General features: G+C 49.1%; 1 protein-coding gene across 1 annotated transcript in view; it reads left to right on the top strand.

Moving 5' to 3' along the window:
* Window positions 1–13653, top strand: part of LOC311223941 (eukaryotic initiation factor 4A-II-like) — a 51948-nt gene that overhangs the window by 13566 nt on the left and 24729 nt on the right. The window contains exons 3-4 of the mRNA XM_084308717.1: window positions 406–538; window positions 11018–11178. Coding sequence (XP_084164843.1) covers window positions 406–538; window positions 11018–11178 — 294 coding nt within the window. The remainder of the gene's footprint in view (window positions 1–405; window positions 539–11017; window positions 11179–13653) is intronic.

Below are 13653 nucleotides of genomic sequence, written 5' to 3'. Positions count from 1 at the left end.
CAGACACACACTCACACTCACACAGACACACTCACACAGACACACTTACACTCACACAGACACACTCACACAGACACACTTACACTCACACAGACACACTCACACAGACACACTTACACTCACACAGACACACTCACACAGACACACTTACACAGACACACACACAGACACACACAGACACACACACAGACACACTTACACAGACACACTCACACAGACACACTTACACAGACACACACACAGACACACACACAGACACACACAGACACACTTACACAGACACACTTACACTTACACAGACACACACTCACACTCACACACTCACACTCACACTCACACAGACACACTCACACAGACACACTTACAGACACAGGACTTACACACCTATCTGTGTCTGCTGCTCAGAGCACCTGGACCGAGATCACAGACAACTTTGATGACATGAACCTGAGGGAGGCACTTCTGAGAGGAATCTACGCCTACGGGTTCGAGAAGCCGTCAGCCATCCAGCAGAGGGCCATCATCCCCTGCATCAAAGGTACAGTAATACACATATATATGCATGCAATGATATGTTCCCATCTGTCGTACTGCATCACCAGCTGGTCCCAGGCAGGGTTAACTGTCGTACTGCATCACCAGCTGGTCCCAGGCAGGGTTAACTGTCGTGCTGCATCACAAGCTGGTCCCAGGCAGGGTTAACTGTCGTACTGCATCACCAGCTGGTCCCAGGCAGGGTTAACTGTCGTGCTGCATCACCAGCTGGTCCCAGGCAGGGTTAACTGTCGTGCTGCATCACCAGCTGGTCCCAGGCAGGGTTAACTGTCGTACTGCATCACAAGCTGGTCCCAGGCAGGGTTAACTGTCGTACTGCATCACCAGCTGGTCCCAGGCAGGGTTAACCAATTTTAATAAACTTGAGTCCCTATATAACCCTTGTGGCTTCCTGGTCATGATTTCTACTTTCTTGAAATGTTTTGTGTGTGTGTGTGTGTGAGCACAGCGGTGTCTGTGTTTATTATTATTTCATGAAATTGGGAAAATATCTTCATTTTACATATATTTTCATTATGTCAAAAGCTTATGATTTGAAACGCTCTAAAACAAAAGTTATTAGCATAGGGTACCCACCGTGTACCTGGCGTCAGTTTTCATCTGCACCGCTCCCATGTTAAAAGGCATTTTTAATCTGCTCTCATTCGTTCAATTCTAGATAGAATTACCAAATGCTATGTCTAATGTCTAATGCAATCCTAGGACACATTTTAAAAGGTGCTGTTCACGATGTCGAACACACGGTGGCGCTATTACTCTACAGCTCACTTTGCCAGCAACTAAGCAGGCAGGGGGCGTTGATCATGCCGGGGAAAGTGGCTCAAAAGGCACCATTCTGCCTTGGTGGGTGGGGGGGGGGGGTGCGAGCGAGCTTTCAACACAAAAGCACCATAAGATCCACCTCTCCTCCACTCCCTCTGCCCTATCGCGTGTACACACGCTGAAATACGAGCCCCCCGGGCCCGCGTCGCTTCAATGAGGAAGTGTCACTGGCGGAGGAGCTCTGGAACTCGGCCGACCAGCGACCTGTGTTCAGAATTCTACCGGGAGATTGAATAATGATCGCCCGCAGAATATACTACTAATAATAAGCGCTTACTACCGTTTAGCGTCTCCGCTATTTCTGACCGAATAATCAACCTTTCTTTTTTCTAATGGCAGATTCTTATTCAGAGGTATTTCGTCGAGTTTACATACGCTGTAATGTGGTATCAGAAATGTATAGAAATATGATAAATATGACTATTTATCCGTTTTTTTTCAATAAAAACGGACGTGGTATCAAACGAACACGAATTTAAGTGGTTAAAATTCCGAAATATATGTAATTTGTTACAGATATCTTGAGATTAGGCTATTAATGTTAATCATGGGGGATTTTTTTTTTTTAAATAGTAAACAGTTAAAATTATATGGCTTTGATCCAAGGCCCATTTTTGTCAAAATCCAGTAAACATGTTGGACAAGAAGCCTCACAGGTATCACCACTGCCATCGGTTAGAGCAGGGGTCGGCAACCTGCGGCTCCGAGGCGCGTCTCTACTTTTCGTAGCTCCATTTTCTGCAGACCCCTCTCTGATTGGTTGAGCCCATTTCTGCAGACCCCTCTCTGATTGGCCGAGCGCGCGCATGCGCATGAGCCGCGACAAGGTCCTCTAGCCAGGAGTCGAAACTCCGTTAAGCTCCAGAGAGAGAGGCTGAAAACCCACAGTTCTTGCCCGACGGATGGGAGCCGAATCCCGGATCCGAGTTTTCTGATGAATAGCCCCAAAACATGGAGGTCGCGAACGCAATTTATACGCATGGAAGTATTGATTACGCCATAACGAATCATTAAAAAATATATACCGTTAACTGGAATATGTTGTGTGTGCCTTTACACATATGTTGGATTATGTAATTGGTTTGTCATTAAAAACCAATAATAATCGCTCGCATCAGCGGCTTCGCTGACCAGAGCTCTCTCAGATTCAAAGTTTTAATTGCAGCCTGGAACATGTTTCGGAACCAATGTGTAACTAGACAGTTACAATATAACATTTATATTAATTAACCCAGTTAATGCCTTAAGAGAAAGAGTCTGGTGGTCAATTGCTACGGAAATGTTGTGTCTTACTAATAATAACTAATTCCTTGGTCAATAGAAGTCTCTGTGATACTTTCTGAATATGATTTGGGAACATCAAATGGGCAGGGTTATAATAGAAGAAAGACAGTGTAAACAATATAATTAACTCTGAATATAATAGTGATTCAAACCCCCTCAATGTAGAGTTTCTGACAGCTGGGCTGTGTTGAACTTGTCACGTGAAATAACGTTATGTGAATAAACCGCGAAATAACATAACGTTATGTAATATAACGTTACAATGTACAGTTTCTGACAGCTGGCTGTGTTGTGAAATGTGCATAACGTTATGAATAAACCGCGAAGTCACGCGAAATAACGTTATACGCGAATCTGGTAGTACATTTCTTTTTATCTTCTTGATATGATAACATTACATCCGCCTTTTACCGCGTGACGAGCTAAACCAATCAGAGAGGGGCTTCGCTCAACCAATCAGAGAGGGGTCTGCAGAAATGGAGCTACGAAAAGTAGAGACGCCTCCGAGGCCGCATGCGGCTCTTTAGCCAATTAGCTGCGGCTCCCTGGCCCAAAAAAAAGAATCAAATTTTTTCATCAATATTTCATCAACTAAGATATTTAGTCAACAAAAGGCTTACCTGTATGAAAAATTTACTTTCTTTTTATTTTATAGATTTTCCACAAATAAGGGAAGGACTCAGTCTAGGTCAACACAGCCAGTATTTTTTCTCCTCTTCATAAGAGTCTGAGGCTTCCCTTTGTTATAACAGGTAAAAACAGCAATAAAAAGTCAACATTTGTCTTTTTGTTGCTTTATAATCCCATTAATGCAACAAACTGTGTGCTATAAGTATAAAGTATAATAAATTGCAAATTACTTTGGGTATGCAATTGTCAGGCGTTTAATGCTAAATGTGGGGTATGCTTGGGGATATATAAAACGTTATACACTGTTATCTTCATTTTAAGGGTAAATAGGTTGTGCGGCTCCCTGAGCATTTAATTTTGTGGGACAGGGGAAAAGTGGCTCTTTTGATAGTAATGGTTGCTGCCCCCTGGGTTAGAGCCACACAGTACTGGAACACTATGCCTACACATATCCAGACCAGTAACACACTTGAACAATTAAACAAACATTTTTAAAACCGGGCTCAAAGAACACCAGAGCTGCACCCACAGCTAAATGCATTAACTGTGTGTGTATGCAATTCAGCTTTATTCTGTTTTTATATGTGTATTTACTATTTTTTAAACTCAGTAAGGACAAAATCATTACCAGAATACTTGAAGTAAGGATAAAATCATTACCAGAATATTGAAGTACGGATAAAATCATTACCAGAATACTTGAAGTAAGGATAAAATCATTACCAGAATACTTGAAGTAAGGACAAAATCATTACCAGAATACTTGAAGTAAGGACAAAATCATTACCAGAATACTTGAAGTAAGGACAAAATCATTACCAGAATATTGAAGTACGGATAAAATCATTACCAGAATACTTGAAGTAAGGATAAAATCATTACCAGAATACTTGAAGTAAGGATAAAATCATTACCAGAATACTTGAAGTAAGGATAAAATCATTACCAGAATACTTTTTTTTTAATCCACTTTTTCTTTTATTTTTTTTCAATTTTTCTCCCATCCCAATTTCGCCTCGCCAATTCTCCCTTCAATTCTCCCCTCCCCTGTCTCAAACGTTTCTAGACTATGCCTCCCACTGGTCGGCTGCAGTGAGGACCAAGCCTTGCATCACGTGTCCCCTCCGGTACACGAGGAGGCAGCTGTCGCATCTTTTCACCAGACAGCGCAATCTCTCAGTGGCGAGGAGTAGCGCGTGGGAGGCTCACGCTGCCCCCGTTACTTCCTGATTCTGCTGTACAGGCGGCCTGAATACTTTTACCAATGGATTTCCAGTTCCGCATTTGCGTTCTGCGCTCTGATTGGCCACTGACGTTTCTGGTCGCGCCAATCGTGTGACGCCTATTTCTATCACTGGTTAAGCTTAGGCACTCTTTCGAAGTTGGTTAAGGTTAGAGTTTGTCTTAGAGCAGGGCGATAGAACACCAGCCCTGATTCCATACTCTAACCTTAACCAACTTTGAAAGAGTCGCCTAAGCTTAACCAGTGATAAACTAGGCGTTAGGTAGTTTGCTGCTGTTCGAGGCGGAAATGGGCAAGTCACGCGATTGGGCACACATGTCACATGACCAAATTAAATAATTTGAATATATATACAGGTGCAGCTCGATAAATTAGAATATCGTGGAAAAGTTATTCTATTTCAGTAATTCAATTCAAAAAGCGAAACTCTCATAGATTATAGATTCATTACACACAAAGTGAAATATTTCAAGCCTTTATTTGTTTTAATTTTGATGATTATGTCTTACAGCTCATGAAAGCCCAAAAGTCTGTATCACCAATACAAATTTTAAAATAGATGTATTTTTCTTTTGTATATAGAAATGTCTGGCTTCTGAAAAGTATGTTCATGTATGTTCACTCAATACTTGGTTGGGGCTCCTTTTGCACAAATGACTGCATCAATACAGCTATATATATAGACTTTTCCACGATATTCTAATTTATTGAGCTGCACCTGTATATTTTTTGGGATCATTCTTTCCAAAAGCAAAGAGGCCTAGAAGCGTGGCTAACGCTAATGGCACGCATACCAGAGGCTACCAGAGGCTAACTGCCTAAGAAAACAGGCACAGAGGCACTGAAAGAGGATTTCACCATCTAATGAACACACTAGACTAGACAAATATCAAGATGTATCCATCAGTGGACCAATTGCATGCTTTCACAGAGGACAAGAAGCCTTCAGTCGACTCCCTCACACATTAAGCACCCCCCACAGCCCAAATGGAATGATCTGGAAAAAAAGATATATATATATTTATTTATACATTTTTTTTTGCATTCTTGGGGGTAGGCACATTTTGGCCAATCAAAGTCGACTATACAAATCTTTAGTTGGGGACAGGCCTAACTTGAAGTAAGAATAAAGTGAAGATAAAGTCTGAAGTATGAAAAGTGCTATTCAGTGTAGATAATGCATTTTTTTAAACGATAAAGAGTTGGACAGATGGTAATGTTTGGTTGGACTATTAAAACTACATGTACCAATTCCATTAACCTGACTGTCTTGTTCTTTGTGAATAGTTCTCAGTTAATAGACTGAGACTGGAGAATGTCGCTGGAGACATTTAATAATAATAATAATAATAATAATAATAATACAGGACCTGTCGCAGAGGTCTTTAATTGGCATGCAATTATCCTCACTGTTAGCGGTTAGCATACATGGTTAGCACACACACAGACACCGGAACACACACGCATGCATTGTTTTTGTAGGATCGCCAATGCGATACTCTGCGCTTAACCCATCCCATCGTCCTTCCCCCCCAAGGGCAGCCGGGAGCAGACGAGGGCTGTGGCGTGAGCCACGCCCGGGGACCAATCCAAGTGCCCCTGCTGTGAGAACTGGGGTCTGGAGCACAGCCCAATTGCTGAACACACGAGAGGAGATAGGAGCGGTTTCAAGGGTGTTTAATTGTCAAATGAGCAACACAGGAATTTGGGGGAATAGAACAGGGTTATGTTCTGTCTTGTGGCTGCTGTGGCGGCAGCGAGCGAGCAAGCGGTCCTTGTGCTTGTCTTGGAAGCTGCTGGGCTGCAGCGGGAGAACAAGTGTTCCTCTTCGGGGACAGGAGACGTCCAGGCAGGGACGGCGGTCCTTTGGGGCACAGGAGAGAACAGGTTAGAGTAAGCAAATACAAGGTTGGAAACCAGCAGAGCTTCAGGCAGAGACGTCGTACCTGGGCAGTGGTAATTAATACCACGACCGCTTCTGGTCAGCGTCGAGGGGTAGAAGTAGTCCCCCCATCAGGGAAAGATTGAGTGCAGCTGTGGAGAGTGGGGTGCCTGACCGCGTGCGAATTAGGGGGATGGAGTACAGCTGGGCGTATGAGGGTAAAGGAAGGGGTGGCTGGAGAAGGAGAGGATGAGGAGGAGTGTGCAGTGGGTGGAGAGGGGGATGAAGAGGAGCGTGTGGAGGACGTGAGGGGAAAAGGAGGGGGAGTGAAGTAGGCCCGTGCTGTGATTATGACACCTGCCCATCTTCGTCACGGACGCGACAGCGTTAGCGATCTGTTGTTGTGCATGTTTTTCCATTGGGTTTATCTTATCGGGAGGGGGAACCCTTGCGAGCACGGGGAGAACATGCAAACTCCACACAGAAAGGCCTGGGAGATACCCCACCTGGGTACCTGGCATCATGGAAACCTGGTCCCCAAGCGGGACTCGAACCCTGGACCTTCTTGCTGTGAGTGTGTTAACCACTACACCACCGTGCCGTCTAAAAACCCGCTTTTATTCCCTAGCCTTCAATAAACCCTGATTTTCCCACACACTCCCATGCTATTGTATCCTGCCCCCTCCCTCCCTCTTGTATCTCTTCTTGTGCTCCTCTGTCCCCTGTGTGCTATACTGTACTCTGTGCTCCTCTGTCCCCTGTGTGCTATACTGTACTTTGTGCTCCTCTGTCCCCTGTGTGCTATACTGTACTTTGTGCTCCTCTGTCCCCTGTGTGCTATACTGTACTTTGTGCTCCTCTGTCCCCTGTGTGCTATACTGTACTCTGTGCTCCTCTGTCCCCTGTGTGCTATACTGTACTCTGTGCTCCTCTGTCCCCTGTGTGCTATACTGTACTTTGTGCTATACTGTACTGTGTGCTATACTGTACTTTGTGCTCCTCTGTCCCCTGTGTGCTATACTGTACTTTGTGCTCCTCTGTCCCCTGTGTGCTATACTGTACTTTGTGCTCCTCTGTCCCCTGTGTGCTGTACTGTACTTTGTGCTCCTCTGTCCCCTGTGTGCTATACTGTACTCTGTGCTCCTCTGTCCCCTGTGTGCTATACTGTACTTTGTGCTCCTCTGTCCCCTGTGTGCTATACTGTACTTTGTGCTCCTCTGTCCCCTGTGTGCTATACTGTACTTTGTGCTCCTCTGTCCCCTGTGTGCTATACTGTACTTTGTGCTCCTCTGTCCCCTGTGTGCTATACTGTACTCTGTGCTATACTGTACTGTGTGCTATACTGTACCTTGTGCTCCTCTGTCCCCTGTGTGCTACACTGTACTCTGTGCTCCTCTGTCCCCTGTGTGCTATACTGTACTTTGTGCTCCTCTGTCCCCTGTGTGCTATACTGTACTCTGTGCTCCTCTGTCCCCTGTGTGCTGTACTGTACTTTGTGCTCCTCTGTCCCCTGTGTGTTATACTGTACTCTGTGCTCCTCTGTCCCCTGTGTGCTATACTGTACTCTGTGCTCCTCTGTCCCCTGTGTGCTATACTGTACTTTGTGCTATACTGTACTCTGTGCTATACTGTACTTTGTGCTCCTCTGTCCCCTGTGTGCTATACTGTACTTTGTGCTCCTCTGTCCCCTGTGTGCTATACTGTACTTTGTGCTCCTCTGTCCCCTGTGTGCTATACTGTACTTTGTGCTCCTCTGTCCCCTGTGTGCTATACTGTACTTTGTGCTCCTCTGTCCCCTGTGTGCTGTACTGTACGCTGTGCTCCTCTGTCCCCTGTGTGCTGTACTGTACTTTGTGCTCCTCTGTCCCCTGTGTGCTATACTGTACTTTGTGCTCCTCTGTCCCCTGTGTGCTGTACTGTACTCTGTGCTCCTCTGTCCCCTGTGTGCTATACTGTACTCTGTGCTCCTCTGTCCCCTGTGTGCTATACTGTACTTTGTGCTCCTCTGTCCCCTGTGTGCTATACTGTACTCTGTGCTCCTCTGTCCCCTGTGTGCTATACTGTACTTTGTGCTCCTCTGTCCCCTGTGTGCTATACTGTACTTTGTGCTCCTCTGTCCCCTGTGTGCTGTACTGTACTTTGTGCTCCTCTGTCCCCTGTGTGCTATACTGTACTTTGTGCTCCTCTGTCCCCTGTGTGCTGTACTGTACGCTGTGCTCCCCTATCCGCTTGTTGGTCTTCTGTTGTCCTATTCTCTGAATGTACCGTATTGTCCTGTTGTGCCTTTTTTCTATTTTTGTATTTGTGTATTTTATATTAGGACATTGATCCTATGCTTTGATTGTACAGCACTTTGGTTGGCTCTTGAGTTTTTAAACATGCTTTATAAATAAATTACTTGACTTGACTATGGCTAGTTATCCATAGGATTTAGGAGTAAAATGATGGCATATCGTCTTTTCTGGCCTGACCTCAACCACAGTTCTCTTGGAATACTTTACACTTGCAAGACCTTGAAACCATTTTGGATAATCATGCAGAATTAACGCCGGTACACACATTACAAAAACATTTGTGAAACACTCATTTCCTGTGGGATTATTAGAATTTTTTTGATCCACTTTTTCTCCTCTTTTTCAATTTTTCTCCCATCCCAATTTTTCGCTGTGCCAATTCTTCCCTCCCCTGTCTTGAGCGTTGCTCGCATATGCCCCCCACTGGCCGGTTGTAGGGAGGATAGAAGCCTTGCATCTAGGGATGCTCGATATTGGCTTTTTTACCGATACCGATATACCGATATTGTCCAACTCTTAATTTCCGATACCGATATCAACCGATATCACATTTGAATGCCGATATCGGCCGATAATATCGGTAGGACGATAATATCGGACATCATTTCTATAGAAATGTAAAAAAAAAATTTAATTTAAAATTTAAAACCGATACCGATATTTTCCGATATCACATTTTAATGCCGATATCGGCCGATAATATCGGTAGGCCGATAATATCGGACATCCCTACTTGCATCACGTGTCCCCTCCGTTACACAAGGAGGCAGCCTGTCACTTCTTTTCACCTGCCAGCGCGGACTCTCATTAGTGGGAGGCTCACACTACCCCCGCCATTTTCCTGTCTCTGCTGTGCAGGCGCCCCAACCGACCTGTAGGAGTCGCTGTCCACAATGTCCAGATTACCACCCATCGACTTCCACCCGCTGACTCTGCCAATTGAGTCAGTATGACGGCCAGCCCAAGCCGGAGGCTCCTACCGCTCAGCTGGAATGTAACCCTTTCACTGCCACACTACTAAACGGTTAACCCTTTCACTGCGACAATACACAGAAGGTTAACCCTTTCATTGCCACACAACATCATGTTAACCCTTTCACTGCCACACTACAGAAGGTTAACCCTTTACTATCACACTACAGACGGTAACCGTCGGTAGTGTGATAGTAAAGGGTTAATCTTCTGTACCGTCGGTAGTGTGATAGTAAAGGGTTAATCTTCTGTAGTGTGGCAGTGAAAGGGTTAATGGCTTCACTCATACGAAGTAATAGCAGAATGAGAACTTGAGGCTTGTTTTGCACCTTATCTCCACAAGCTGCACCGCGACCATCAATGTGCCATGTTGTTCTGTCACCAATCACCATGTTGTTCTGTCACCAATCAATCACCATGTTGTTCTGTCACCAATCAATCACCATGTTGTTCTGTCACCAATCACCATGTTGTTCTATCACCAATCAATCACCATGTTGTTCTGTCACCAATCACCATGTTGTTCTATCACCAATCACCATGTTGTTCTATCACCAATCACCATGTTGTTCTATCACCAATCACCATGTTGTTCTATCACCAATCACCATGTTGTTCTATCACCAATCAATCACCATGTTGTTCTATCACCAATCACCATGTTGTTCTGTCACCAATCAATCACCATGTTGTTCTGTCACCAATCACCATGTTGTTCTATCACCAATCACCATGTTGTTCTATCACCAATCAATCACCATGTTGTTCTATCACCAATCACCATGTTGTTCTGTCACCAATCACCATGTTGTTCTGTCACCAATCAATCACCATGTTGTTCTATCACCAATCACCATGTTGTTCTGTCACCAATCACCATGTTGTTCTGTCACCAATCAATCACCATGTTGTTCTATCACCAATCACCATGTTGTTCTATCACCAATCACCATGTTGTTCTGTCACCAATCACCATGTTGTTCTGTCACCAATCACCATGTTGTTCTGTCACCAATCACCATGTTGTTCTGTCACCAATCACCATGTTGTTCTGTCACCAATCACCATGTTGTTCTATCACCAATCACCATGTTGTTCTGTCACCAATCACCATGTTGTTCTGTCACCAATCACCATGTTGTTCTGTCACCAATCACCATGTTGTTCTGTCACCAATCACCATGTTGTTCTATCACCAATCACCATGTTGTTCTATCACCAATCACCATGTTGTTCTATCACCAATCACCATGTTGTTCTGTCACCAATCACCATGTTGTTCTGTCACCAATCACCATGCCTATTTGTTCCCCTCCCTTAAACCCCGTCCTCCAGGCTACGATGTCATCGCTCAGGCCCAATCGGGAACAGGGAAGACGGCCACGTTCGCCATCTCCATCCTACAGCAGCTAGAGATCGAGGACAAGGACAAGGAGACCCGGGATTCCCACACGCAGGCCCTGGTGCTGGCCCCTACCAGGGAGCTGGCCCAGCAGGTAGGCCCCACTCAGGCTCCACTCAGGCTCCACTCAGGCCCCACTCAGGCCCCACTCAGGCTCCTCTCAGGCTCCACTCAGGCCCCACGCAGGCCCCACTCAGGCTCCACTCAGGCCCCACTCAGGCTCCACGCAGGCTCCACTCAGGCTCCACTCAGGCCTCACTCAGGCCTCACTCAGGCTCCACTCAGGCCTCACTCAGGCCTCACTCAGGCCTCACTCAGGCTCCACGCAGGCCTCACTCAGGCCCCACTCAGGCCCCACTCAGGCCTCACTCAGGCCTCACTCAGGCTCCACTCAGGCCCCACTCAGGCTCTACTCGGGCTCCACTCAGGCCCCACGCAGGCCCCACGCAGGCCCCACTCAGGCCCCACGCAGGCCCCACGCAGGCCCCACTCAGGCTCCACTCAGGCCTCACTCAGGCTCTACTCGGGCTCCACTCAGGCCCCACACAGGCCCCACTCAGGCCCCACGCAGGCCCCACGCAGGCCCCACTCAGGCTCCACTCAGGCCTCACTCAGGCTCTACTCGGGCTCCACTCAGGCCCCACTCAGGCCTCACTCAGGCTCCACTCAGGCCCCACGCAGGCCCCACTCAGGCCCCACTCAGGCCCCACGCAGGCCCCACTCAGGCCCCACGCAGGCCCCACGCAGGCCCCACGCAGGCCCCACGCAGGCCCCACTCAGGCTCCACTCAGGCCTCACTCAGGCCCCACGCAGGCCCCACTCAGGCTCCACTCAGGCCTCACTCAGGCTCTACTCAGGCTCCACGCAGGCCCCACTCAGGCCTCACTCAGGCCTCACTCAGGCCCCACTCAGGCCCCACTCAGGCCCCACGCAGGCCCCACTCAGGCCCCACTCAGGCCCCACTCAGGCTCCACTCAGGCTGCACTCAGGCCTCACTCAGGCCTCACTCAGGCTCCACTCAGGCCCCACGCAGGCCCCACTCAGGCCCCACGCAGGCCCCACGCAGGCTCCACTCAGGCCTCACTCAGGCTCCACTCAGGCTCCACTCAGGCTCCACTCAGGCTCCACTCAGGCCTCACTCAGGCTCCACTCAGGCTCCACTCAGGCTCCACTCAGGCTCCACTCAGGCCCCACTCAGGCTCCACTCAGGCCTCACTCAGGCTCCACGCAGGCCCCACTCAGGCTCCACTCAGGCCTCACTCAGGCTCCACTCAGGCCTCACTCAGGCTCTACTCGGGCTCCACTCAGGCCCCACGCAGGCCCCACGCAGGCCCCACTCAGGCCCCACGCAGGCCCCACGCAGGCCCCACTCAGGCCCCACTCAGGCCCCACGCAGGCCCCACTCAGGCCCCACGCAGGCCCCACTCAGGCCCCACTCAGGCCTCACTCAGGCTCCACTCAGGCCCCACTCAGGCCCCACTCAGGCTCCACTCAGGCCTCACTCAGGCTCCACGCAGGCCCCACTCAGGCTCCACTCAGGCCTCACTCAGGCTCTACTCGGGCTCCACTCAGGCTCCACTCAGGCTCCACTCAGGCTCCACTCAGGCCTCACTCAGGCCCCACTCAGGCCTCACTCAGGCTCCACTCAGGCTCCACTCAGGCCCCACTCAGGCCTCACTCAGGCCCCACTCAGGCTCCACTCAGGCCCCACTCAGGCTCCACTCAGGCCTCACTCAGGCCCCACTCAGGCTCCACTCAGGCCCCACTCAGGCTCCACTCAGGCTCCACTCAGGCCCCACTCAGGCCTCACTCAGGCTCCACTCAGGCTCCACTCAGGCCCCACGCAGGCCCCACTCAGGCTCCACTCAGGCTCCACTCAGGCCCCACTCAGGCTCCACTCAGGCCCCACTCAGGCCCCACTCAGGCCCCACTCAGGCTCCACTCAGGCTCCACTCAGGCTCCACTCAGGCTCCTCTCAGGCTCCACTCAGGCTCCACTCAGGCCCCACTCAGGCCCCACTCAGGCCCCACTCAGGCTCCACTCAGGCCCCACTCAGGCCCCACTCAGGCTCCACTCAGGCTCCACTCAGGCCTCACTCAGGCCCCACTCAGGCCCCACTCAGGCTCCACTCAGGCCCCACTCAGGCTCCACTCAGGCTCCACTCAGGCTCCACTCAGGCCCCACGCAGGCCCCACTCAGGCTCCACTCAGGCTCCACGCAGGCTCCACTCAGGCTCCACTCAGGCTCCACTCAGGCCTCACTCAGGCCTCACTCAGGCTCCACTCAGGCTCCACTCAGGCTCCACTCAGGCTCCACTCAGGCCCCACTCAGGCTCCACTCAGGCCCCACTCAGGCCTCACTCAGGCCCCACTCAGGCTCCACTCAGGCTCCACTCAGGCCCCACTCAGGCCCCACTCAGGCCCCACTCAGGCCCCACTCAGGCTCCACTCAGGCCCCACTCAGGCCCCACTCAGGCTCCACTCAGGCCCCACTCAGGCCCCACTCAGGCTCCACTCAGGCCCCACTCAGGCCCCACTCAGGCTCCACTCAGGCCCCACTCAGGCCCCAC

Source organism: Notolepis coatsorum, assembly GCF_963971535.1.
Source record: "Notolepis coatsorum genome assembly, chromosome: 2".
Classification (NCBI taxonomy): domain Eukaryota; kingdom Metazoa; phylum Chordata; class Actinopteri; order Aulopiformes; family Paralepididae; genus Notolepis; species Notolepis coatsorum.
Note: the sequence above shows the minus strand (reverse complement) of the source record. Positions and strands in the feature narration are given on the sequence as shown.